This window comes from Protopterus annectens, chromosome 3.part1 (genome assembly GCF_019279795.1).
Source record: "Protopterus annectens isolate FY-2018-M chromosome 3.part1, PAN1.0, whole genome shotgun sequence".
NCBI lineage: Eukaryota > Metazoa > Chordata > Ceratodontiformes > Protopteridae > Protopterus > Protopterus annectens.
The window spans coordinates 819,572,231-819,600,207 of record NC_056732.1 but is presented as its reverse complement, the minus strand read 5'-3'; the positions used below and the strand labels follow the sequence as shown (position 1 = coordinate 819,600,207).

General features: G+C 41.2%; 1 protein-coding gene across 1 annotated transcript in view; it reads left to right on the top strand.

Annotated features, from left to right (window-relative positions):
- Positions 1 to 27,977, top strand: part of ZNF236 (zinc finger protein 236) — a 1,651,223-nt gene that overhangs the window by 375,042 nt on the left and 1,248,204 nt on the right. Inside the window, exon 6 of the mRNA XM_044067103.1 lies at positions 18,823 to 18,995. Within this exon, the coding sequence (XP_043923038.1) occupies positions 18,823 to 18,995 (173 nt within the window). The remainder of the gene's footprint in view (positions 1 to 18,822; positions 18,996 to 27,977) is intronic.

Below are 27,977 nucleotides of genomic sequence, written 5' to 3'. Positions count from 1 at the left end.
GCAAGAGCAGGGACAAGGATTTTACTTGACTGTTCTTGGTACCCAGAAAGGACAAGGTCTGGAGGCCAGTACTGGACCTATCTATTCTGAACACATTCCTGGATATACCAAAATTCAAAGTGTTGACTTTGCAGCAGCTTCTGCCCATGCTGGGCAAGAACGCTTGGCTTATGGCTTTAGACCTGAAAGAGGCATACCTGCATGTCACAATCAGACAAATATGCAGAAGATACCTCAGATTCAAGGCTGGCTCAATGCATTACCAATTCTCTGCACTGCCCTTTGGCTTATCTGCTGCGCCCAGGGTCTTTACAAAGTGCCTGGCACCAGTAATTGCATTCTGCAGACAAAGAGGAATACAAATATATCCTTACTTGGACGACTGTCTAATTCAAGCAGAGAACAAGGACATTCTTCTACAGCATCTGGCGTTTGTGAAAAGACTTCTAGCATGCTTAGGGTATACAGTCAATGAAAAGAAATCAAAACTAGTACCCTCTCGAGATAATATTCCTGGGTGCAAGCTTAAATACAACTGCCCAGATGGCTTATCTCACGCCAGACAAACAAAGGCAACTGACTACCTATTTCAAAATGTTGGCAACAAAGGCCCAGTTATCTACAAGAAAAATTCTGCAGGCTTTGGGCTTTATGGCATCCTGCATCCTCTAATTCCATATGCAAGACTGCATATGAGGAAACTTCAATGGTACCTAAAAAGTGTTTGGACTCAACATTGCCACAGCCTGGAAACTATGATTACTCTTATTCCCTGCCTGCCACAGGAGTTTCGATGGTGGGCAAAGGCTTGTCACCAAAACAAGGGACAGCCATTCACATTACCCCCAGCCAGGCAGGCACTAACAACGGATGCATCAGATTATGCCTGGGGGGGCCCACTTGGCAGGAAGATGCATTCAGGGCTCATGGACGTCAAACCAAATGCATCTACATATCAATCAAAAAGAAATGCTAGCAGTTCAAGATGCCCTGACAGCCTTCAAGGACCTACTTCATCCAGGACAGCTATTGATAAAGACAGACAACACCATGGTCATGTGGTATATAAACAAGCAGGGGGACACACATTCTTACCCCCTTTGCAGACTAGCCATGGCTTTGTGGGACACGGCATTGACTTACCAAGTACATCTGCAGGCACAGTTCCTGCCAGGAAGGAAAAATACTCTGGCAGACGAACTAAGCAGAAACCTCATGGATCCACACGAGTGGCACCTGGATCCTCAAGTCTTCAGCATGATAACAAGGAAATGGGGATGCCCGGACATAGATCTATTTGCCTCCCCTCACAACTACGAACTAAAAAGATTCTGCACAAGGATTTATCACAGACAAGCATGGAAAGTGGACACCTATCTTTCAGCTGGAAAACCCTATCAGTATATGCATTTCCCCCTCTGCCTCTCCTCCCCAAGGTACTCCTAAAGGTCAGACAGGAGAAGCCAAAGATGATACTGATTGCCCCAGACTGGCCCCGCCAGTACTGGTATCCAATATTAAGGAGCTTGTCTCAATGCCCAGCTTGGACCTTGCCTCAAATTCCTCATCTACTGTCCCAGCAAAACAGTCAGATCCTGCACAGCCAACTCAGAACTTTAAATCTGACAGCATGGCGAATAATGTAGTCATACAAAACACACCTCTCAGTAAAGCTGTGATGGATGTCATTTTGGAAGCCAGAAGGCCTAGTACTAGAAAATCTTATGCTGGAAAATGGAAGAGATTCTGTGCTTGGAACCAGGCACAAGGAACTGATACAGCTGTGCCAAATATCCCTCAGTTTTTGCAATATTTAACAGAGATACTGGACAAAGGCCTATCTTTTTCATCTATTAAAATTCATGCCTCTGCCATTCCGACTCATTACAATGTAGAGCCACCACTCTTTTCTCATCCCTTATTAAAGCAGTACCTCAGAGGAGCCAAAAATTTAAGACCTCCAAGGAGATCACCAATACCTGCATGGGACCTCAACTATGTTGTGGAAAAACTCACCCTGCCTCCTTTTCAGCCAGCTGCTACGGCGGATATAAAGTTTTTATCTGGAAAACAGCTCTGCTCCTAGCAATAACTTCTGCAAGACGAGTTTCAGCGCTACAAGCACTCATGGCTGTGGAACCTTTTATTATTTTTTATCCAGACAGGGTCTCTCTCAGGACAAACCCGACATTTATGCCTAAGTTGGTGTCCAATGTGGCTCGCAACCAAACTATTCACCTGCCAACCTTTTATCCAAATTCACAGAAGAAGGGGGAGAGAATTCTGCATTCTCTGGACGTACACAGACAGCTTAGATTCTACTTGGACAGAACCAAAGTTTTCAGAAAGACAGAGCAATTACTAGTGACATATGCTGCAGGATCACAAGGAAAGGTTATCTCAAAGCAGACTATTTCAAAGTGGATAGGCCACTGCATTTGTTTCTGCTATTTATGGCAAGCCAGTACCTAAGGGCATTAGGCCACACTCAACCAGAGCTGCAGCCACATCAGCAGCCTTTCTCAGGGGAGTACCCACCAAGGACATTTTAGAGGCTGCTATTTGGAGTTCAGTACACACCTTCACAAAGCACTATCATCTGCCATTCTACTCTAAATCCAGGGCAGGCTTTGCCACTGCAGTTCTACAGGGCCTCATAGCCGCTCCTAATGCTGTTTAGCTCCAGCCCCCCAACCTTAGCTTAGGGACTGTACCCAAATATAATGACTGCAACAGTGAAACACGAAGAACATAGTACAGTTGTGTACACTTACCATAAATGTAGATGTTCGAGTGTATTCACTGTTGCAGTCCAGGTTACCCACCCACCATCCCCCCTTCTGATGGAACCTATCTTTCCTTCTCTGATTTATACAACCTATGTGGTGTATTTGCTTGTAGATGAAGGTAAATTTTATATTGGTGCATGTAATTATACATATCTAAATTATGGCAACCCTCTTGGGGGGCACCTGACATTTGGAGCAAGAAAAACTGAAGAAAATGGCATTGGTCGCTTCTTTTATAGCCCTGACGACCTGACGTCAGGGAGGGGGCAACAGCGGCCGACACAGGACCCAAGACTTTGGAATTTAGGCTGGCTGAGGGCAACCTGCCAGCAGGATTACCCAAATGTAATGACTGCAACAGTGAATACACTCGAACATCTACATTTATGGTAAGTGTACACAACTATACTTTATATCCCCATGATGATTTATTGCAAAATTCATGCTCAAAGGCAAAAAGCAGAAACAACAGACTGCATTTTGACTTATATGGCCTCATCTGGGCTGATTAATCAAACGGTAAAAATGCAATTAAATAAAGAAATAGCTTAATCATGTGCTGATGTCAGAGTAACCTCTTTTATACATCATATAGTAATACATTTTATAATTATTTGTTTAGTAAACAATACTAAGTTTAATGCACTACATAATAACAATAAATAAATGTATTGTAAACATAAATAATCAAAATTAAATAGTCACAGAGCTCTCTCTGCTGTAAGGGAAAGATACTGTAAAAATTAATTATTTACTTATTCATGCCTGGTAAACATAGAAAAACTACCTGCTTGTCCCTTAGATAGTTTTAGTGGTGATCTTTTGGATTTGTTGGGGCGAGGCAAAAGACTAGGGTTCTTTACCCTCCAGGATGTGAAGAAATTATTTGTAAAACTTCCAAAGCATGCCAAGTTTTTTGTAATCCCAAAGGTACATAAGGATTTAGTGAACCCACCTGGCAGACCTATTGTGTCTGGGGTGGGTGCATATTTGCAAAACCTTGGGATTTTCTTGGATGCACATTTGAAGAGTTACATGCTGAAGGTTCCCTCATATATTAGAAATAGTAAAGATTTTTCAGACATAGTGGGTGGCATGCCGTGGCAAGAAGATTATTATTGGGCATGCGTCGATGTTAAATCATTATATACTTACATTAGTATTAAGTGGGGAATTGCGGCATGTGCTAAAATAATGGGGGAGGGCCCAAAAACTTTCTTTGACCTGCAGTTGTTAGAATTTGCATTGACTCACAATTTTTTTGTGTTTGAAAATCAATATTATTTGCAGAAGTCCGGTACGGCTATGGGGGCAGGGTTTGCACCCTCATATGTGATCATCTTTATGGGGTTTTTTGAAAACAGATATTTTTATCGCAGTGATTTTTTTCAAGCACCATGTGGTGGTTTTTAAACGTTACATTGATGATTTGGTATTCATTTGTCAAGGTGAGGAAAATGAATTTTGTCAGTTTGTAGATGAGTTGCATCGTAATGAATTTGGTCGCGTTTACATATAGAACACATAGAAGAATCATGCAGTTTCTGGATGTGGAATAAGAGAGATTTTGAATAGTAAACCTTTTGAGCATATAGGATCATGCAAGGGTACTTTTCCTTGCGGTAAATGTAAGGTATACAGCTAGGTAAAAAAATCTAAATGGAGAAAGAATTAATGGTCAGATTCATAGGTCCTGTGGCCATTTCAATTGCAATACTTCTGGGGTTGTATATTTCTTGGGATGTGATTGTGAACCATCTTTGTGTATATTGGCCAGACCAAAAGACCAGTTAAAAGAAGAATAATGGAACATATGGGGGACATCAGGAATGCTAGAATGGAGAGCCCAATATCCCTACATTTTCACCAAGTACACGGGGGTTTCATGGATAGTTTAGTTTTTAGTGTATTAGCAAAAGGGTTTGAGAAACAGGGTTTTGATTTGATGAGGGTCTTGCTAAGAATGAAGACCAGATATATCATCGATTTTAATACCCTGTGGCCTAATGGTTTGAATATGGAATTGGATCTGAACGTGTGAGTGTGTCTCAGATGACTGTGCTTTTGGTTGTATAATGGTGTCAGTTTATGTTTTTACACTGATTTTTCTATGAAATGTTTGCATGTTTTGAGTAGAGAAATTGGTTTCGTAAAATACTTGCATTTTTCTATGAAAGGTTTTGTAATGTATTAGATTTTGTTTTTCTAAGATATTTTTGTAAAAGGAATGTTGTATTAATTGATAGATAAACTGATAAGACTTGCCTTTTGTTTAATTCTCCAAGTGAGTTAAATGTTCTTAATTGTATAATATGTTAATTGGATAATTGAGAGTTTAATATAACAATGTATCTCAGATGGTGAATTTATTTCTTGGAAGACTTGTGTAAGCCGAGGTACCAGAATCATCAGTAAAGCGTGGATATCTACACCAGTGTTTCCGGTTGTTTTTTTTTTTTTAATTTTTTTAATTTTTTTTTTTTATTTTTATTTTTTAATTAAACATAGAACATCTAAGTTCACTAACTGTAGTTATTACTGATCACCCAGTATTTTATTTTTCAAAGACTTTTGAGCATTTCTATTAGAAATAGTATCTAAACTCATAGATAAATAAGCAGGCTAATGAACAAGATTATGCTTGCATAGAGCACCTCACTCACGTTTGAAGCATAATATTAAATGAAGTGAAATTCATTGCTTAAATTGTCCAGAGGTCTGTTCTCCATAAAAGGAACTGCAAGTACAGATAGCCATATAGATCACATGTTCTGTTCTGCAGGTTATTAATGAATATATTTTAAAAATGTTTTTAGCATTATTAGATTTAATAGTTTTCATTTTATAGATATAGAGAAGAAATACAGTCTCCACAAGAAATGAACCCTACAGGTTTATTATCAGTTGTAGACTGAACTTATGCCTTTGCACGTGTATTTTTTATAGGGAGAAAAAAATTCAGCTAAGGACTTTCCCTTCCCATATCCATAGTGACATAAAGTGTGAAAAGAAACTGTCTTCATTTTAAGTATCCCAGTGTTGATGTATTAACTTTTGAATTTTGAAAGTATTTGAATCGTATGCACGACTAGAATATAACAACATAATCTGCTTTGAAACATTATTTTTGGATCTGTACTTTAAAATTTCAGATCTAGAAACCTGATATTCTTATTGTAACCCAGATGTAGAAAATTGTTTACAGTTTTACAGTTTTGTGTTTTGAAGTACTCTATATTGCTACATATTCACCTAGTATTTAAAAATTGAGAATATGGCATGTTTTATTACAGACACACGGAAAAAATTCACTGTGAATAAATTTGACCACATGTAAATTTTTATCCTGAATGAATTGTTAAAATAAGAAGCAAAATCATTCAATTCAAAGACTGAGCCATTCCAAAGCAGCCAGCAGTCATCCAGAAACCACCTGCACATTACCATATCATAGACTCCATGATGTACAAGATGCCTTCATTGTACATTTCAGACTCCTATTGTTCATAAACTACTTCCCAGAAATTCTTTATCGGCCAGCAGTTGCCACCCTAAACATGATCAAAACATACCATATTCTCATTTTTCAAATACTAAGAGAATGCATGGTAATATGGAGGACTTTAAAGCACAAAACTGTAAATTGTCTACAGTGGGGTTACAATAAAAACAAAGTACTATCTGCCTTTGCCTATACTGAAATAGTAAACTGTATCCGCGGTAGTGGTGCTCCGGTAGCGTTGTCGCCTTACAGCAAGACATTGTCGCTTTCGATTCTCAGCTAGATCGTCTTCTGTGTGGAGGCATGCGTGAATGGGTGTGGCTTTGTTGAAGGTTGTGCGTCAGGACTGGTAACTCGGCACGTAAAAATCCACTACCAAACATTAGCAGACCGGAGTTCTGCTGTGGCGACCCCTAACAGGGATAAGCCGAAAGACAACAACAACAAATTGTGTACAGTAAGTGCTGTCTGCCTTTGCCTATACTGAAATAGTTTGTAGATCTGAACATTTACAGTATAGATTCAAAAGTTATGTTTTAGAGCAGAGTATGTTGTTACATTTTATTTGTACATATGGTTCAAATGCTTCTCAAAATTCAGAGGTTAATACATCAGCACTGGGACGTTTTAAAGGAAGACTGTTTCTTTTCACATGCTGTTGACAGATATTGCTAGGTGCACAGGAAGGGAAAGTCCTTAGCCACATTTTTTTCTCCCTTAAAGAATAGGTCCAAGAGCATCCATTCACTCTTCAATTGGTAAACCATTTGGGTATATTTATTGTGGAGGCTGAACTTTTTGTAAATATTCATTTGATAACATGCAGAACAGAATTTGTTATCTAAATGACTTGTCTGCACTTGCATTTTCTTTTATGTAAGACAGACCTCTGGGCAATTTAAGCAATTAATTTCACGTCATTTAAGTGATACATATTGCAAACATTAGCCTAGTGCTCTGTATAAGATTTGTCTTGTATGTCACTCTGCTTACTTTTTTTATTTATTGGTTTGGCTACTGTTAGTAATAGAAATGTTCAACAGGTTGCAGTATGATTCTGTCATTGTATACATGGGTGTTAATGACCTGAGATGTATATGAAGAGAGACATTATTGATCACACTGAATGTGTCTCAGGCAGGTATGTGCTTTGCATTGAGCAGCATTCTACCATCACCAAGAATGATGCTGCAGTACGAATAAAATGTGATTGGCTTAAGTAATTGGCTTAGTTTCTGGAATCTTTCCAGGGGGATTCAATGACATGGTTAACAAACCATGTTGCTTTGCAAAGGATGATCTGCATCTGTCCCCTCCAGGCTTCCAAATATTGGCTAAAACTGTATCCACCTCCTCAGAGCCATTTTAGGCCGTGCTAAATTGACAAGCCTGCTGACATACCAAATAAAACTATAAGAAACCTAGAAGCATAAGCAAGAAACTCCACACTGTACAAGCTGTCCTCAGTCTAAAAAATAGACATCTGTGCTGTTACTGCTATATGATTTAAATCCGCAGAAAGTACTCCAGCTGTGCAAGGCCTTTCACACATTTTAGACCATCAGCTGCACAGACAGGGACAAAACATGGAGGAGTGTTGATCTATATTAACAACAAGCATACCTGTAGGTTGATTAAATAGGATGATGACCTGAAATTTAAACATGTGGAAGAGTATTTGTGCTTTCACTAATTTTGGATTCGAGGTCCTCTAAAGGTTTTTACAGGCAGTACCTCAGTCGTGTGGAACATCAACAAGCAGTGGGGTGCAAAGTATTATCTTCTTTGTAGGTTGGCTCTTTAGGTTTGGAAGTTTGCAATCCACCTTCACTTGGTTCTTCAGGCAGTTTATATCTTTTCAGGGCAAAATCTAGTGGCAGACTCTGAGCCGGTTGCGGACACATCATAGGTTCATAGGTTCATACAAAGCTAACTGCTCTTGTGATCCATTTTAAGCCTAGTCAATTATCCCTTGTGAGACTCAAACCCTGCACCTTGTGTTTGTAAGACAAACACCTTAACCTTTAGGCCACCCTCCCAACGTGATGGTCACATGGATGCATCACAAAGGGGTGATGTTCATTGTCTTTCACTGTTGCGGTCATTACACTTGGGTTATCCTGCTGGCAGGCTACCTGCAGTCGGCCTGAATTCCAAAGTCCTGGTCCGGCGTCGGTTGCTGTTGTCTCTTCCCTGACATCAGTGTGCCAGGGGTATAAAAGATGCAGCCGACGCCATTTTCTTCAGTCTGTCTTGCCGCGTGGTGCCCGAAGCAAAAGCAGTTCGCAAGTGCTGGTCGGCCGACTCCTGAGATTTTCGTAATTAAATTTCAGAGCCAAAGTCTTCAATAAAGCTAAGTACCCCATTGGGGAAGCTTTTTTCTTGCTCCAGACCGATGTCAGAAAAAGTTAACAATTGTATTTCTTGTGGGAAGCAAATACCTCATAAGGATTTTCATTCTTACTGTATTCCTTGCCTAGGCCCTGATCACGACGTTGCTAGTTGTCGGTTTTGTGCTAGATTCAACCAACGCGCTATTAAGCGTCGGTACGATTTTGCTTTTCATTACTTTGGCTGCAGGTTTAACTGTATAATGCCATTGGAGCAACCGACGACCGGAATTCATAAAAAGCGCAAGGATAAAGAAAAGGACAGGCATCCAAGGTCCAGAACTGACGCCGAAGCCTCTTCTAGGCCAGTCGCCGGTTCGCCAGTGCTCAGTGAGGTGGTTTCGCAGCCCCTGACTCCCACTACCTCAGAGCCACAGGCCGCCTCCGACTCCCACGTGGAGACAACTAGGCCTCTGGATACTCAAGGTATTGGCCCTTCGGAAATCAATCCCTCAGATGGGTCCGGAGCCGCTGAGCAGGCATCGGCTTCTGAGGGTGTTTTCAGACCTACACAACTTTATATAAAGCCTACTTCAGCATCCAAGACAAAGTCTAAAGCAGTTTTAAAGACAAGGAAACAAGTACAGCATTCTCCAGGACAGACTTCTTTGCCTAAGAAACAGATGCTCAAAATGGCCGAAGACCTAATTACTTTGATCAGGGATTCCCATCCCCCTCCTGCAAAGAGGCCTAGGCAAGACACTGAATACGATTCCTCTGATCAGGTCTCCATTTCCTCTGATTCCTCTTCAGAACAGAGATATTCCATTCCTCCCTATGAGGATTCTGATGCTGAAGATTCTAATCCTTCAGCTTCTCCTCCTGAGGATTACTCATTTGGGGAAACCCTGCACACCATGAGAGAGTATTTCCACTGGGATAGCCAGGATTATTCAGATTCTAAGAAAAGGTTTAGAGACTTTCTGTTACTGCCTCAGCACAGACCTCTTGCAATTCCTCCTGTTCTAGACATAGTAGATGATGTATTTTCAGAGTCCGGCCTGTCCCCAGACTCTTTACCTCCTGCACCTGTTAAGCCAGACAGATACTACAATGTTCCAAATTCCCATAAATTTCTATATAAAAACCCTGCTGCTGACCCAGAAATTATCTCACAGGGTCCCAAAGGGGTCAAGGCTGCTTCTGCTAAAAACCCTGTCCCCTCAGATGGAGATTCTAGGGCTCTGGACAGATGGGGAAAAAGTCTACACTTCTGCTACCTTGGCTGTAAGGGCTTTAAATTGTCAGTTTCATATGCTCAAATATCAGCAGTACTTAATGTTTTTGTTAAAACAAAAAATGTTGACAATTTCTGAATGTTCTGAGAACAAAGAATTGCAGGATTTATTGCATGCAGCTGAACAAGTGGGGAAAACATACTTTGCAATGTGGTTATGATTCACTGGAGGCCTCGTGCAGGGCCGCATTTACAGGTTCTGTTATTAGAAGGCATGCTTGGTTAAAGGAACAGAATCTGCCTGATCACGTTAAAGCAAAATTATTGGACGCTCCATTACAGCATGATACTTTGTTTGGTGTTAAGGCAGAAGAGGTGTTGAAGAAAATGGAGGATAAAGCTAAATCTATGCAGACAGTAAAGGATTTCTTACAGGTACAGCCACCCAGATTTAGCAGGAACCGGCCTTCTAAAAATTGGTCCTTTCCAGTGGCAGACAGATCACAATATGCAGATTCAGATGCCCTAGAGGCAGGCAACAGCCCCAGGGCTCATACAGGCCCAGACAATGGGGTGCTTCTACCTCCAAAAGCGGAGAAGACAAGTCACAGCCTTATAGGAAACAGTCCCAATGACTTCCCTCTGCCAATGCCAAGCACCTATCTTTTGGCAGCTCCCTTAGGGGGAAAGTTAGCACTTTTTTCTCAAAATTGGCACAGAATCACCCAGGACAAATGGGTCTTAAATATAGTCTCTCAGGGCTACAGGTTCCACTTTCACACCCTTCCAAGGGCAAAAGGTATGCCAGACCTGCCACACAATCAATGGGCAGAGGCACAAAAACAAGTTTCATCTCTCATGGATATGAGGGCTATTCAGCCAGTGCCACAACAAGAGCAGGGACAAGGATTTTACTCAAGACTTTTCTTAGTACCAAGAAAGGACAAAGCCTGGAGACCAATTCTGGACCTATCTATTCTAAACACTTTTCTGGACGTTCCAAAATTCAAAATGTTGACTCTGAAGCAGCTTCTGTCCATGCTGGGCAAGAAGGCTTGGCTTGTAACTTTGGACCTCAAAGAGGCATACCTGCATGTCCCAATCAGACAAACTTGCAGAAGATACCTCAGATTCATAGCTGGCTCAATGCACTACCAATTCTCTGCACTGCCCTTTGGCTTATCTACTGCGCCCAGGGTCTTCACTAAATGCCTGGCACCAGTAATTGCATTTTGCAGACAAAGAGGAATTCAGATATTTCCCTACTTGGACGACTGCCTTATTCAAGCAGAGACCAAAGACATTCTTCTAAAGCATCTGGCATTTGTAAAAAGATTGCTAATTTGCCTAGGGTACACAGTAAACAAAAATAAATCAAAACTAGTACCCTCTCAAGAGATAATATTCCTGGGTGCAAGCTTAAATACAACTGCCCAGATGGCTTATCTCACGCCAGACAAACAAAGGCAACTGACTTCTTACTTCAAAAACATGGCAACAAAGACCCAGTTATCTGCAAGAAAATTTCTGCAGGCTCTGGGCTACATGGCTTCCTGCATTCTACTAATTCCATATGCAAGACTGCATATGAGGAAACTACAATGGTATCTAAAAGGTGTTTGGACTCAACATTGCCACAGCCTGGAAACATTAGTTACTCTCATTCCTTGCCTGCAACAGGAGTTTCGATGGTGGGCTCAGGCCTGTCACCACAACAAGGGACAGCCGTTTGCTTTACCCACAGCCAGGCAGACATTAACAACAGATGCATCAGATTATGCCTGGGGGGCACACATGGCAGGAAAATGTATTCAGGGCACATGGCCCACAAGCCAAATGCATCTTCATATCAATCAAAAAGAGATGCTGTCTGTACAGAATGCACTGACAGCCTTCAAGGACCTACTTCATCCAGGAAAACTGCTGATAAAGACTGACAATACTACAGTCATGTGGTACATAAGCAAGGAGGCACACATTCCTACCCCCTCTGCAGACAAACCATGACTTTGTGGAACACAGCATTAACTTATCAAGCACAATTCCTGCCAGGAAGGACAAATACCCTGGCAGACGAACTAAGCAGAAACCTCATGGATCCTCACGAGTGGAAACTAGATCCACAAATCTTCAGAATGATAACAGGGAAATGGGGATGCCCAGACATAGATCTATTTGCCTCCCCTCACAACTGCCAGCTACAAAGATTCTGCACTCGGACTTATCACGAACAAGCATGGAAAATAGACGCCCTTTCATTCATCTGTATAGCCCTCTCAGTATATGCCTTCCCTCCTCTGCCTCTCCTCCCCAAGGCACTCCTAAAGGTCAGACAAGAGAAGTCAAAAATGATCCTGATTGCCCCAGACTGGCCACGCCAGCACTGGTACCCAATCCTAAAGAGCTTGTCTCAAGGCCCAGCCTGGACATTACCTCAAATTCCTCATTTGCTGACCCAACAAAACAATCAGTTCCTACACAGCCAACTCAGAACCCTAAGTCTGGCTTCATGGCGGATAATGTAACCATTCAGAACACACCTCTCTCTAAAGCAGTTATGGATGTTATTTTGGAGGCCAGGAGGCCCAGCACCAGAAAATCTTATGCAGAAAAATGGAAGAAATTCTGTGCTTGGAACCAGACACAAGGATTTGACATGCTTGTTCCAAATATTCCTCAGATTTTACAATACCTAACTGAGATGCTGGACAAAGGCCTATCCTTCTCATCAATTAAGATCCATGCCTCTGCCATTTCGGCTCATTACAATATGGTCCCACCTATTTTCTCTCATCCACTGCTAAGACAGTATCTCAGAGGGGCCAAAAACATAAGACCTCCAAGGAGAGCTCCAATACCTGCATGGGACCTCAGTTTTGTCTTGGAAAAACTCACACTGCCTCCTTTTGAGCCAGCCAATACAGCTGACATAAAATACTTATCATGGAAAACAGCTCTTCTCCTAGCAATAACTTCAGCAAGAAGAGTCTCAGAATTACAGGCACTAATGGCTGTGGAACCTTTTATTATTTTCCATCCGGACAGGGTTTCTCTAAGGACAAACCCAACATTTATGCCTAAGGTAGTAGTGTCCAGTGTGGCCCTTAACCAAACCATACATTTCCCTACCTTTTATCCAAACCCGCAGAATAAGAGGGAGAGACTTCTGCATTCTTTGGACATACAGCTACACTTTTACTTGGACAAGACTAAAGCTTTCAGACAGACTGAGCAACTCTTAGTGGCATATGCTGCATGATCGTAAGGGAAAGCTATTTCAAAGCAGACTATTTCAAAATGGATAGGCCACTGCATTCGTTTCTGCTTTTCACAACATGGCATCAGGCCACATTCTACCAGAGCAGCAGCCACTTCAGCAGCCTTCCTCAGAGGAGTAGCAACCAAGGACATTTTGGAGGCTGCAAACTGGACTTCAGTGCACGCCTTCACAAGGCACTACCACTTACCTCTTTACTCTAAATCCAGAGCAGGCTTTGCCACTGCAGTTCTGCAGGGCCTCATAGCCACTCCTAATTCTATTTAGGCCTAGCCAACCAACCTCAGCTTTGGGATTCAACCCAAGTGTAGTGACTGCAACAGTGAAACACAATGAACATAGTACAGTTGTGTACCTACCATAAATGTAGATGTTTGAGTGTATTCACTGTTGCAGTCCAGGTTACCCTCCCACCATCCCCCTTTCATTGCTAGGACTTATCTGTACTTCTCTATTCTATACAACCTATGTGGTGTATTTGCTTGTAGATTAAGTTTATGTGCATGCTTTTTTATGATCAGAATTTTTTTTAGCCTACCCTTTTGGGGGCACCTGACATCTGGGGCAAGAAAAACTGAAGAAAATGGCGTCTGCTGCATCTTTTATACCCCTGGCGCACTGACGTCAGGGAAGAGGTGACAGCAACTGATGCCGGACCAGGACTTTGGAATTCAGGCCGACTGCGGGTAGCCTGCCAGCAGGATAACCCAAGTGTAATGACTGCAACAGTGAATACACTCAAACATCTACATTTATGGTAGGTACACAACTGTACCTTTCTGTGCATGGTACATCAGTGGAGTGCTTCTTGAGTACATCTTTTTGTCGCCTCTCTGAACTGGCAACCTCCTTGGTTCTTTTCCCAAGTTTCAAGTCACCTGGCTTGGAAAGAACAATGCCATATATTTTTCTTGGAAGTAGATCTTCCTTTTTCCCTATCCTCCTCTTCCTCTGCTCACAGGATCTTCCTGGTGACTCCCTTTTGGCCCAGACAGCACTGGTCACCCTTTGTTTCATGTGGCCAGGGGCAGTCATCTTGTTACCTCACCAGATGGATCTTTTCACACAAGACAAGGGGTCTGTCATTCACCATCACTTATTTACACTTCAGCTGACACTTTGGGTGATAGGGTTTTGAATCATTCCAGGCACTAATTTTCTGAGGTTATGCTTTGGGTGAGAAAACTCACTACTAGAACATCCTGTGTGGCTAAGTGGAAGAGATTTTCTGTTTGGTGTCTCAAGCATGACCAGGATCCATTTTCTGTGAGGGTCGTCATGGTCCCTTTATTTGTGTGAACTGCTCAGTAGTTGCTTAGCATGTTCTTTTGTTAAAGCTTATTTGTTAGTCATTTTGGTCTTTCTGCCTTTAAATCTACCTTTGGCTTCTAATTTGAAGTCAAACAGTTCTTAAAGGGCATCCTTCATGTCAGGATCCCAAGAAAGCATATTACTCCTTCTTTGGACCTTAATTTTGCTGTTAAAAACTCAACTCAATCCCCTTTTGAGCCTGGCTTTTCTTTTTCCCCAACATTGTACTTTGAAGACTAATTTGTTGGTGGCTCTTTACTTCTCACAAGTACTTCTGAACTCCAGGCCTTCATGTTGATTCCTTTTTGATTTTTTCACAAAGGCAGAGTGGCTCGTTATATTAATCCTTCATTTTTTCTCAAGGTGGTTAACGATTTGTCCTTGAATAAGTGTGTTCATCTTCCCTTCTTTTTTCCTGCTCCACTGTTTGCTAGTGAGAAGGTTTTATGCACCTTGGATTTGCACAGACATCTCAGATATTACATGGATAAGACAAAGTGCATCAGAAAATCTGAGCAACATTTTGTTTCCTTTCATGCTAAGAAATTGGATTTGGCAGTTAAGCAAATCATCTCCTGGTGGATCTCTAAGGTAATTTCCCATTTGTTATTCTTTTAAGGCAAGCAGCTTTCCTCCTCAGTTTGTGCTCATTCTACTAGGCCAGTAGCCTCTTCTGGTGCTTTTTTTCATGGGTCTGGATAATAGATCCATCTTGGAAGCTGATACTTGGTCTTCTGTCCATATTTTTGCCAAGCATTATAAGTTAGATGTCATTTCCAGAACCAAGGCAGTTTTGCCAGGGCTATCCTTCATGGGTTTGTGGATGGCTGTTCTCTGCCTTCATTCTGCCATACTTTACAGTAACTTTTGTTCTCTTTCAAGCATAAGAATACTGCAACTGTGATAAAGAAGAACACAGTACAGTTGTATAAGATCTTACCATAGAAGTAGATGTGCTACTTCTCATTGTTGGCATATTCTGTCCATCCCTCCTGCCACCTTTTCATTTTCTGTTACCCTGCTGCTGGCTGAGGGGTTTTCTTTTGTGTTTCTATCACCTTCTGTTTTCCTTCTTGGATGTGCAGGTTATTCTTTCTGTGAGGTTGCTCTGGTTCTCCTGGGCACTTCAGTTTTGTGGATTAGGCATCTGCATGTGTACCTTACACCTCGCACATAGGACATATGTCTGTATGATGTTGGGAAGGTGTAAACGTTTTGGAATGCTGGCCATACTTTAGGCTGTCCTCGGCAGGATATCCCAAATATAAAGAATACCTCAACCATGAGAAGTAGACATCTGCTGTTATGGTAAGATCTTAGACAGCTGTACTTTTCTTAATTGTGTTTGTCTTAGTAAGCATCAAATGTTAGATTCTTGGACATATTGTTCAGTCTGTCTTGGCTTGCTTTGCAAATTGATTGCATAAAATAACTAGACCTGTAGCTGTAAAGGGTTAAAGATGTACACTAGCCTGCCAATAAGTTACTTATTTTATTTTACATTTGTTAACCGGGTAAAATCTGGCTGGGCAAGTAACCCGTTTTCAGCAGAGACCCGTAAAGATAAACTCCATAACAGTAGTACAAAAAGATTACAAAAATTGTTAAAATATTTACAAACAATATACAATGTTTGACAGTTGCCAACAATCACAATTTACAAAAAGGGGAATGTAAAACAGAAAACATTACGTTTCTTAAGCCTTACTACAGACAGCAATAAAAAACTTATATATAACTAAAAACCATTGTGGAATTTTCATTTAGTAGAAGTAAGACAAGAAGATAGCAGCAGAATAGAAAACATTTGATCAAAGGCATGAGAAACTAGCCAGGAGTATTACAGGAGCATAGCCATTGTTGAGCAAGGTATTTCTTCAGGAGTTTTTTTAAGCTATGATGATCTGTGTTTTTTAAGTTATTCTGGGGTAATAGGTTCCACTGTTTGGCTACTTTGAAGGAGAAGACAGAGAGCCACTATAGTAATTATGGGACTTTGTAACCTTGAGCATAAGTTTATCGGATGAGCTAAGGGTCCTGAGGCTGGTATTTAGTTGCACTAGGTTGGAGAGTGCAGGGCAGTTTTCAGGTTTGTGGATAATGGAGTGGGCAGTGCTGAACTGATTGAGTAATAACAGATTGGGAAATTCAAGCCAGTGTAATTTTTGAAGAGCAAGGCAATGATGGGTCCTGTTGGGTATATTAGCAGCAAATTTTGCTATTTTGTTATAGCAGGAATCAAGTAGATGTAAATCAGACTTGCGCATGTTAGAGAAAAGTTGAGAACAGTAGCAAAGAGTAGATAAGAGATGGGATCTGTCTGTGGCTAGTCTGGCATTTTGAGTAAGGTATGGTTTGGCCCTATATAGAGCACCAAGTTTGATGTGAACTTTCTTAATTGTGAGTGTTATGTGTTTATTGAATGTTAGGTTGTTTATTATGACACCAAGTAGTTTTGTTTGGTTAACTGGTTGTATTATAGTGCCATTAGTGGAATAGATAGAGAGAGGGGGTGGTTTTGTTTTGGATTTCTTGTTAGAGAAGATCATTAATTTTGTTTTATTTGAGTTTAGGATGAGTTGAAGTTCATTTAGGTAATTTTCAATATCTAGAAATGACTTTTGCAGTTTATCTTGGAGGTCTTGGGGTGTGGGAGCAGACTAAATAAAGAGTAGCGTCATCAGTGTATTGAATGATAGAAGCAGATTTAGTGGCAGACTTTAGACTTTTTGTGAATATAATAAAAAGGAGAGGGAAAAGGATGGAACCCTGAGGAACCCCAACAGAAACTGGGAGGAGTGTGAAGAGTTTTATTCTATTTAGTTGTCTGTTGCCGATTAGTAAGGTAGCTAAAGAACCAGTTGAGAGCTGTAGACTTGAGGTTGAAGGAGGCTAGTGTTGAGTAGTAGCTGGTTGGGTACCATATCAAAAACTTTGGACATATCAAGAAATATAGTAGAGACTAGTTGTCTGTTGTTTTTGAGGTTGATGTAGTTGGTGAAACTTATGAGGGCTGTGGAGGTACTGTGTTTTGGACGGAAGCAGTGCTGTGAACTAGATATGAGGTTATTTGTAGTGAGGTGGTCTAGGAGCTGCTTATGGATACATTTCTCTAAGATTTTGGCAAGGGGTGAGAGAATGGCAATGGGCCAGTAATTAGAGAGATCTTTAAATGGGTCTCCCTTGTGGAGGGAAATGATGTGGTATATTTTCCATAGTATGGAGACATATTGTTCTGCGATGGAGTGATTGATTAGGATAGATACGGGATAAGCGATGGAGCTTGCAGTAGTTTTTAAGAAGTAATTAGGGAGTTGGTCAGCTACTAGACAGGTAGGTTTTAGTTTTGATAGGAGTTTTTTGATACAAGAGGTTTGTATAGGTTTAAAAGAGAAGTAGTTGGGTGTAGAGTTAGTAGAGGTAGGCACTGTAAGGGGTTGGTTAGATTTGTTGTTTAAAAGTGAGGTGATAGTTGTGATAAAATGAGAGTTAAATTGGGATGCTATACATTCAGTGCTGTTGGTTGTAGATGGTGCAGGAGTTGAGGTTTTGCCATGGTTGAGGAGGTAGTTAAGGTGTTGCCATTTTTTTTGTGGGTTGTTTGTGTTTTCGCTGAAAAGCTAGAAAATAAGATTTATTGTCAGATAATATTTGCTTCTTAGTTAGGTTTTTTAGTTGTTTGTAAGAGCTGAGGTTTTCTGAGGTTTTGGAGGTTTGATAAGCAGTCCAGACTCTCTACCTTTGTTTAATAAGAGATTTAGCTTCTTTGGTTATCCAAGGTAGGTTTTTGGCTTTGGAGTGAATTTTTCTTGTTGAAGCGAGGTTATTAAGGATGTTGAGGAAGGTATCATTAAAATATTGTACAGCTTGGTCTAGGTGGAGTGCTTTTAGAGGTGACCAGTTGCAGTTTTGAAGTAGGGAATTTAAGAAGGTAGGGGAAAATTTATTTTGTTGCATATGTGTTTGAAAATGACATTACAGGGGGAGTGAATGCGTTTCCTTAGAAGAAAGGTAGGGGAGTGATCACTGAGAGAATCGGAGATACACCCAGCCTGGTGGGCAAAGTTGGGCTTATTGGTTTGTATCCATACAAGTATACCTCGTAATTTCCGTTTTCTGAGGGACCTGTATTGTGGATCCATACAAGTATACTTAATGAGTCGTCATATTATTATTGTTGTGTATAATTGAAATCAGTAATTTGAAGTACTCATTTTATACTTATATAAGTACCATTTTCCCATGTTACATTTTTGTCAAGTCTGTAAGTAGCATTTTGTTCTAGATGTCAGCAACAGTATTGCAGTATTTTGTTTTGAATTTTACTGGTTACTGACCACATAATGATACAAGTTTAATTCTCTGTTGTTCCTAAGGTGAAAGACCGTTCATATGTGTTGAATGTGGAAAAGCTTTCAACCAGAAAGGGGCACTTCAAACTCACATGGTTAAACATACAGGTGAAAAGCCTCATGGCTGTTCTTTATGTCCTGCATCCTTTTCTCAGAAAGGCAATCTCCAGTCCCATATACAGAGGGTCCATACCGAGGTACATGCTTATCCATTGCTTTAACTGTTTTTTTTTCTTTTCTTTAATAGATTTTAAGTTACTGTAGTTTTATATTTTTATTGTATTTTATGCAGCAAATCTTTTTATTCAGCCATATGCTTCATTTTTAATAGAGTATCATTGATTAAACTAGTAAAGCACTCTTAGTGAGGGCATGTGCTAAAATTATAAAATGCAGGAAAAATGGCTGCCCTTCCAGGGTAATGTTTCAGTCAAATTAATAATTAAGGAATCTAGAGTGATAGCATTTTTACTTCTGATATGAACCTGCTAGTAAGTACAAATCTTGTCTTGTTGCTTACAGTGCTTGTTCTGGGAGTTGCACTCATTACTTTGACATTTATTGAATAAAATGTTTTTGTTTGATTCTTTGGACTGCTTGAGTGGCTTTTATGCTATTGGAAAAAAGTCTGAGTCTTAAGTTGTTATTCTTAAAAATACAGTAAAAGAGAAACATTCTGATGCATTTGTGGCATGTCCTAATGATGCTGTTGTTGTAGCTTTCCATCTCAAACTTATTGAATGTGACAATTTTAATTGTGCATTGTGAAAAAATAAGTGTAATGTACAGGTCAAATCTAATGCTGTTTTGAATGCCAGTACTTGGAACAAGAGTAATGACTTCTGTGATCCTGTTTTCAGAATATACATAATGTAGCACAGGAAGTCTATAGTGCTACTGAAGTAAGGGTGACTACAACAGCTAAACATAACAACAATATCCAGCAACAATTATAATTTGAATACCTTAAGAATATGGTTTACATGCCAAGTATTCAAGTGATCGGGTTCCCTGAACTGTTGAAAGGGATTGTCTGTAACGGAGATTAGAGTACTTAGCTTACCTAGCACATGAAAGATTTAGAGGCCAAAGGGCCATAAATCTTAAAACATTTTGGCATATGTAAAAGGACATTTTTTTAAGATCCCAAGTGCCCAGGAATTGTCCATGCCTTGTTGGGAAGTATTTTTCGTTTGACTATATTGTTGGTTTCATGGAGAAAGCATGTTCTGTTTAGGTGTAAGCTAGAACGTTTTCTTTGTCTTATGCCCTGATGTGTGGTGTGTGAGTGTGTGTGTGTGTGAGTGTGTGAGTGTGTGTGTGTGTGTGTGTGTGAGTGTGTGTGTGTGTGAGTGTGTGAGTGTGTGAGTGTGTGAGTGTGTGTGTGTGTGTGTGTGTGTGTGTGTGTGTGTGTGTGCATGTGCAAAATGAAGATGAAGAGGAAACTGTTGCAGCTGAACAGGGCTGTGAAATATAGCTGGTGCCTCACTTGTGATAATTATTCCACTAGAGTCAGAATGTTATTTAAACACAAAGATCTGAATTCTTTCCTCAGGCTAATGCCACCTTTAAGTGGAGCATGAATTGTGCATCTGTATCATACAGTTTGAAACCAGATGATTTTGAAAAAAACGTCTTAGGCAGTGGTCGTTCTTGAATTTATGCAACATTTACATAGACTAAGTGAGACTTAAGAGTGAAGGAAGTAAAACCTTTTCGCCTTTCTGTTATTAGGCCGTTGTCTTCAACCTTGAGTTAGTGAATGACTGTATGAGCTTAAATCTTACTTTGGCATGTCTTTGCAGTGAACCCACATAATGATGCTGCACCTAACACATTCTTAGTAGTCCTTATCAGTGCTGCACAATAAAAGCATCGTGGTCCTGATACTGACTTTTCTACTACAGTATAAAGTATTTCCAGTAGAGTGTGATACTAACATAAGCAGTCCATTCTTAATTGTGCTTCTGTTTTCTTCCCCAATTTTTCAAAGGCAAGCTCTGCTTTCCTTTCTCTGTTTGTCCCTTTTGGCATTCTATTAATACCCATTTTTTAACCAGGTATCCCACTGGACAAAGGCCTTTTTCAGGGGTGAACCGAGAGAATGTTTAGTTAAGTGACTTGCTCAAGATTACACAGTAAGCAAATGAGGGTTAAGGGAGTTAAACTCTGTGCCACAGGAACTATAGGTCACAGACTTAACCCCTCTGTGCCAAGGGCCAGTCATGTTCCTTTTCAGGACTCAGACCTTAAGTTCCATTACTAGCTTATGGATAGCCACAGAATTAAACTTTCTTTCTTTAGAGAATTCAACTCTGCAATGTAAAGGAGAGTAGAGTTACTGGTAGCTTATCTACAGGATATTCATCTTGACAGGTGCATGAGATACCTTAATTACCAGACGCTCCCACTTTTCCCAAACCATAATCTTGGTATGTAGGAGGGAAAATTGTTGTGCGTCTCCACAGCCAACAGCAAATGGGTAAGGAAACCTCTCACAAGGACAAAGAAAAATTTTAAGTGAAGGACCTCATCCAAAGGAAAGGACATGTAATCACCATAACAAGTAATTTTCTGCTAAGCCCAAAAACTCATCTGGCCTTCCTACAACAGGCATGGCATGCTTAAGTTTGAGTTTCCAGTTCCCAGCAACCAAAGGTCCATTGTAGTTGAGGCTGCCAGTGCTTGCTCAAGTGACCTTCATTCCTTCCTTCTTGATAATCAGTTGCTTAATCTTAGGATGGTTGGGCTGAAGGTCAGTAATATTTATTTTTCTGAGTAAACACCATAAAGCAAGAAACCATGAAAAAATAAAGTAAACTGTTTGATAAGAGCAAACGGGTGTTTGCATACTTATAACAATGGATCTTTTCATCCCTGTTTTTCCAATATGGATAATGGGGTCCTAGGCTGCTTATTGAATTTGAACTGGCAAAACTAGTGCTGCAGCCTTGAATGCCTTTGATGTTCTTCATGTTTCACTGTTGCAGTCATTACATTTGGGTTATCCTGCTGGCAGGTTGCTCTCAGTCAGCTTGAATTCCAAAGTCTTGGGTCCTGCGTCAGTTGCTGTCACCTCTTCCCTGACGTCAGGTCGTCAGGGGTATAAAAGATGCAGCCGACGCCATTTTATTTAGTCTTTCTTGCCGCACGGTGCCCGAAGCAGAAGCAGTTCGCAAGTGCCGGTCGGCCGACTCCTGAGATTTTCGTGTTTGAGTTTCAGATCCGAAGTCTTCATTAAAAGCTAAGTACCCTGTTGGGGAAACTTTTTTCTTGCTCCAGACCGATGTCAGAAAAAGTTAATAATTATATTTCTTGTGGGAAGCAAATACCTCATCAGGACTTTCATTCTTACTGTATTCCTTGCCTAGGCCCTGACCACGACGTTGCTAGTTGTCGGTTTTGTGCTAGATTTAACCAACGCACTATTAAGCATCAGTACGATTTTGCATTAAGCTATTTTGGGCGAAGATTTAATTATACAATGTCATCGGATAGCCGTCCGACTACCGGAGTTCACAAAAAATGCAAAAAAAAGAAAAGGACAGACAACCGAGGTCCAAAACCGGCGACGAAGCTTCTCTTAAGCAAGTCGTCGGTTTGCCGGTTCTCAGTGAGGCACTTTCGCAGCCCCTGACACCCGCTACTTTAGAGTCGCAGGCCGCTACCGACTCCCATGTGGAGTCACCCAGGCCGCAGGAAACTCAAGATATTGGAGCCTCAGAGATTATTCCCTCAGATGGGTCCGGAGCCGTTGAGCAGGCATCGGCTTCTGAGGGTGTATTCAGACCTAAACAATTATATATTAAAACGACTTCAAAGACCAAGACTAAGACACCTTTAAAGGCAAAGAAACAAGTTCACCAGTCACAAGGACAGGCCTCCATGCCCAAAAAGCAGATGCTCAAATGGCTGAAGACTTAATTACCTTGATCAGGGGTTCCCATCTCCCTCCTGATAAGAGGCCTAGGCAAGAGACAGACTATGAATCTTCAGATCAAGTTTCCATTTCTTCTGATTCCTCTTCTGATCAGGAATGTTCTCTTCCCCCCTATGAGGATTCTGATGCTGAAGAATCAATTCCTTCAACTTCTCCTCCTGAGGACTACTCTTTTGGGGAAACCTTGCATACCTTGAGGGAGCACTTCCACTGGGAAAGCCAAGATTTTTCAGAATCTAAGAAAAGGCTCAGAGACTTCCTTTTACTACCTCAACACAGGCCTCTAGCTATTCCACCTGTGTTGGACATTGTAGATGATGTGTTCTTGGAGTCTAGTCTGACCCCTGACTTTTTACCTCCAGCTCCTGTTAAGCCGGACAGATACTACAGGGTCCCTGACTCTCATAAATTCCTTTTCAAAAACCCTACTGCAGACCCAGAAACTATTTCTCAAGGTCCAAAAGGGGTCAAGGCTTCTACTGCAAAAAATCCTCCCCCCTCTGACAGGGATTCTAGGGCTCTGGATAGATGGGGAAAAAAGATTTACATATCTGCTACTTTGGATATAAGGGCCTTAAATTGCCAGTTTCATATGCTCAAATATCAGCAATATATCATGACACTGCTTAAACAGAAAATGATGGCAAATTCTGAATGTGCAGAAAACAAAGAAATACAGGATTTATTGCATGCAGCTGAACAAGTTGGAAAGCATACGTTGCAATGTGGGTTTGATTCTCTGGAGGCCTCCTGCAGGGCCGCTGTTACGGGTTCTGTCATTAGGAGGCATGCTTGGCTAAAGGAACAAAATCTGCCTGACCATGTTAAAGCAAAATTATTAGATGCTCCTTTACAACATGATACCTTGTTTGGTGTTAAGGCAGAAGAGGTGTTAAAGAAAATGGAGGACAAAGCTAAATCTATGCAAACGGTCAAGGATTTCTTACAGGTGCAGCCACCTAGATTTAGCAGACACTGGCCTACAAAGAATTGGTCCTTTCCAGTCTCAGACAGACCTCAAAGGGGCAGATCCAGACACCCTAGAGGCAGATCACAGTCTCAAGTATCCTACAGGTCTAAGCAGTGGAGTGCTTCTACCTCCAAAGGTGGAGAGGACAAATCACAATCATACAGGAAACAGTCCCAATGACTTCCCCCTGCCTGCACCAAGCACTTATCTTCTGGCAGCACCCTTAGGGGAAAACTAGCACTTTTTTCTCAAAATTGCCACGTTATAACCCAGGACAAATGGGTTCTAGACATAGTGTCACAAGGCTACATGTTTCATTTCCATACCCTGTCAAGGGCAAACGGTTGGCCAGACCTGCTAAAAAATCAATGGGCAGAGGCTCAAAAACCAGTCGCAGCTCTCATGGATATGAGGGCTATTCAATAAGTACCTCAGCAAGAGCAGGGACAGGGATTTTACTCAAGACTGTTCTTGGTACCCAGAAAGGACAAAGCATGGAGACCAATACTGGACCTATCTATTCTAAACACTTTCCTGAATATACCAAAATTCAAGATGTTGACCTTACAGCAGCTACTGCCCATGCTGGGCAGCAAGGCTTGGCTCGTGACTTTAGACCTAAAAGAGGCATACCTGCATGTCCTAATCAGACAATCATGCAGAAGATACCTCAGATTCAAGGCTGGCTCAAAGCATTACCAATTCTCTGCACTGCCCTTTGGCTTATCTTCTGCGCCCAGGGTCTTCACAAAGTGCCTGGCACCAGTAATTGCTTACTGCAGACAAAGAGGAATACAAATATATCCTTAGTTGGACAACTGCTTCATACAAGCAGAGAACAAGGACATTCTACTACAGCATCTGACTTTTGTGATAAGACTTTTACCAGGCCTAGGGTACACAGTCAACAAAAAGAAATCAAAACTAGTACCCTCTCAAGAGATAATATTCCTGGGTGCAAGCTTAAATACAACTGCCCAGATGGCTTATCTCACTCCAGACAAACAAAGGCAAATGACTACCTATTTCAAGGAAATGGCAACAAAGGCCCAGTTATCTGCAAGAAAAATTCTGCAGGCTTTGGGTTTCATGGCATCCTGCATCTTACTAATTCTGTATGCAAGACTGCATATGAGGAAAATTCAATAGTACCTAAAAAGTGTCTGGACACAACATTGCCACAGCCTGGAAACGATGATTACTCTAATTCCCTGCCTGCAACAGGAATTTCGATGGTGGGCAAAGACTTGTCACCAAAACAAGGGACAGCCATTCTCAATACCCATAGCCAGGCAGAGGCTAATGACAGATGCATCAGATTATGCCTGGAGGGCACACATGGCAGGAAGAGGCATTCAGGGCACCTGGTCCACAAACCAAAAGCATCTACATATCAATCAAAAAGAGATGCTAGCTGTTTAAAATGCCCTGACAGCCTTCAAGGACCTACTTCATGGGACAACTACTGATAAAGACAGACAACACCATGGTCATGCGGTACATAAACAAGCAGGGGGGCACTCATTCTTACCCCCTGTGCAGACTATCTATGGCGTTATGGGACACAGCATTGACTTACCAAGTTCATCTGCAGGCACAAATCCTGCCAGGAAAGGAAAATACTCTGGCAGACGAACTAAGCAGAAACCTCATGGATCCCCATGAGTGGCACCTGGATCCACAAGTCTTCAGCATGATAACAATGAAATGGGGACGCCCAGACATAGATCTGTTTGCCTCTCCTCAAAACAATCAACTAAAAAGATTCTGCACAAGGACTTATCACTGACAATCTTGAAAGTGGACGCCTTATCTTTCAACTGGACAAACCTATCAGTATATGCCTTTCCTCCACTGCCTCTCCTCCCCAAGGTACTTCTAAAGGTCAGGCAGGAGAAACCAAAAATTATTCTGATTGCCCCAGACTGGCCACGCCAGTACTGGTATCCAATCTTAAGAAACTTGTCCCAATGCCCAGCCTGGACCTTACCTCAAATACCTCATCTACTGTCCCAGCAAAACAATCAGATTCTGCACAGCCAACTCAGGACCCTAAACCTGGCAGCATGGCGGATAATGTAGCCATACAAACCACACCTCTCAGTAAAGCTGTGATGGATGTCATTTTAGAAGCCAGAAGGCCTAGTACTAGAAAATCCTATGCTGGGAAATGGAACAGATTTTGCATTTGGAACCAAGCTCAAGGAACTGATACAGCTGTCCCAAATATTCCTCAGATTTTGCAGTATTTAACTGAGATGCTGGACAAAGGCCTATCTTTTTCATCAATTAAAATCCATGCCTCTTTTCTCATCCTTTATTAAGGCAGTACTTCAGAGGAGCCAAAAACTTAAGGCCTCCAAGGAGAATGCCAATACCTGCACGGGACCTCAATTATGTCTTGGAAAAACTCACCTTGCCTCCTTTTGAGCCAGTTGCTACTGCGGGCATAAAGTTCTTATCTTGGAAAACAGCTCTGCTCCTAGCAATAACTTCTGCAAGACGAGTTTCAGAGCTACAGGCTCTCATGGCTGTGGAACCCTTTATCATTTTCTATCCAGACAGGGTCTCTCTGAGAACAAACCCTACATTTATGCCTAAGGTGGTATACAGTGTTGCCCTTAACCAAACAATTAATTTGCCAACCTTTTATCCAAATCCACAAAACAAGGGGGAGAAAATTCTGCATTCTTTGGACGTACACAGACAACTTAGATTCTACTTGGACAAAACTAAAGTTTTCAGAAAGACAGAGCAATTACTAGTGGCATATGCCACAGCATCACAAGGAAAGGTTATCTCCAAGCAGACTATTTCAAAGTGGATAGGTCACTGCATTCATTTCTGCTACTCACAGCATGGCAAACCAGTGCCTAAGGGCATTAGGCCACATTCAACCAGAGCTGCAGCCACTTCTGCAGCCTTTCTCAGGGGAGTACAAACCAAAGACATTTTGGAGGCTGCTACTTGGAGTTCAGTGCATACCTTTACAAAACATTACAATCTGCCTCTTTACTCTAAATCCAGGGCAGGCTTTGCCACTGCAGTTCTGCAGGGCCTCATAGCCGCTCCTAATGCTGTTTAGCTCCAGCCCCCCCAACCATAGCTTTGGGACTCGACCCAAATGTAATGACTGCAACAGTGAAACACGAAGAACATAGTACAGTTGTGTACACTTACCATAAATGTAGATGTTCGAGTGTATTCACTGTTGCAGTCCAGGTTACCCTCCCGCCATCCCCCTTATTTTTGCTGGAGCTTATCTTTACTTCTCTAATCTATACAACCTAGGTGGTGTATTTGTTTATAGATGAAGATAAAGCTTATTTTGGTGCATGTATGTTTTACTTACATAATTTAGGCCTACCTTTTTGGGGGCACCTAACATCTGGGGCAAGAAAAACTAAATAAAATGGTGTCGGCTGCATCTTTTATACCCCTGATGACCTGATGTCAAGGAAGAGGCGACAGCAACTGACGTCGGACCCGACGCCGGACCCAAGACTTTGGCATTCAGGCCGACTGAGGGCAACCTGCCAGCAGGATATTTGTTGCCAAAAAAAGGTAAGATTATCCTTTGAGGAGGCCACCAGAGAAGAGCTGTAATGGTCCTTCAGGTTCACCAGGAATGGTGGATGGAAGTGGGTAGACGGAGGGTTGTTCATATCAGATGGACATAGATAAATGAATACAACATTTATTTATTTTTATTTTGAATTTAATTGTCGGGGTAGAGCTCTGATCCCATTAGACCCATTTCATTCTCAGCCTAGGGAAAACGCAATAAGATACTTGCCATTATATATACAGAGAAAATGACAAAATGCTGTATATATCTATATTATATGCAAAGTGAATATCATTTGTTGGCTTGAGAGTATTAAGACAATAGATAGATGACAATTATATACATAGTGACTGAAAAACACAGTATATAACATGCATTATATATAGAGTGGCATCAGAGTTAACATGCTGAAAGAATCCTAATCAAAAATAGAGTTTAGAGCAAGGTATGTAAACAGAAGATGGAAATGAAGAGGTTAAGTTTTGTGACCAGAGAGATGGCAGTTGCATTTTGTTAGGTAATAGTTGCACTATGGTAAGTACATAACTACCATATCCTATTCATCCTGTCCATTCAATCCTACTGATGGGTTAGAATCCCAAGCTACTGAACACCCTGGTGATATCATGACAGGAGACCTTTGAGGATACTGACTCCAAATGAAGTTCTAGATCACAAAATACTTTCCATTTTTTAATGTT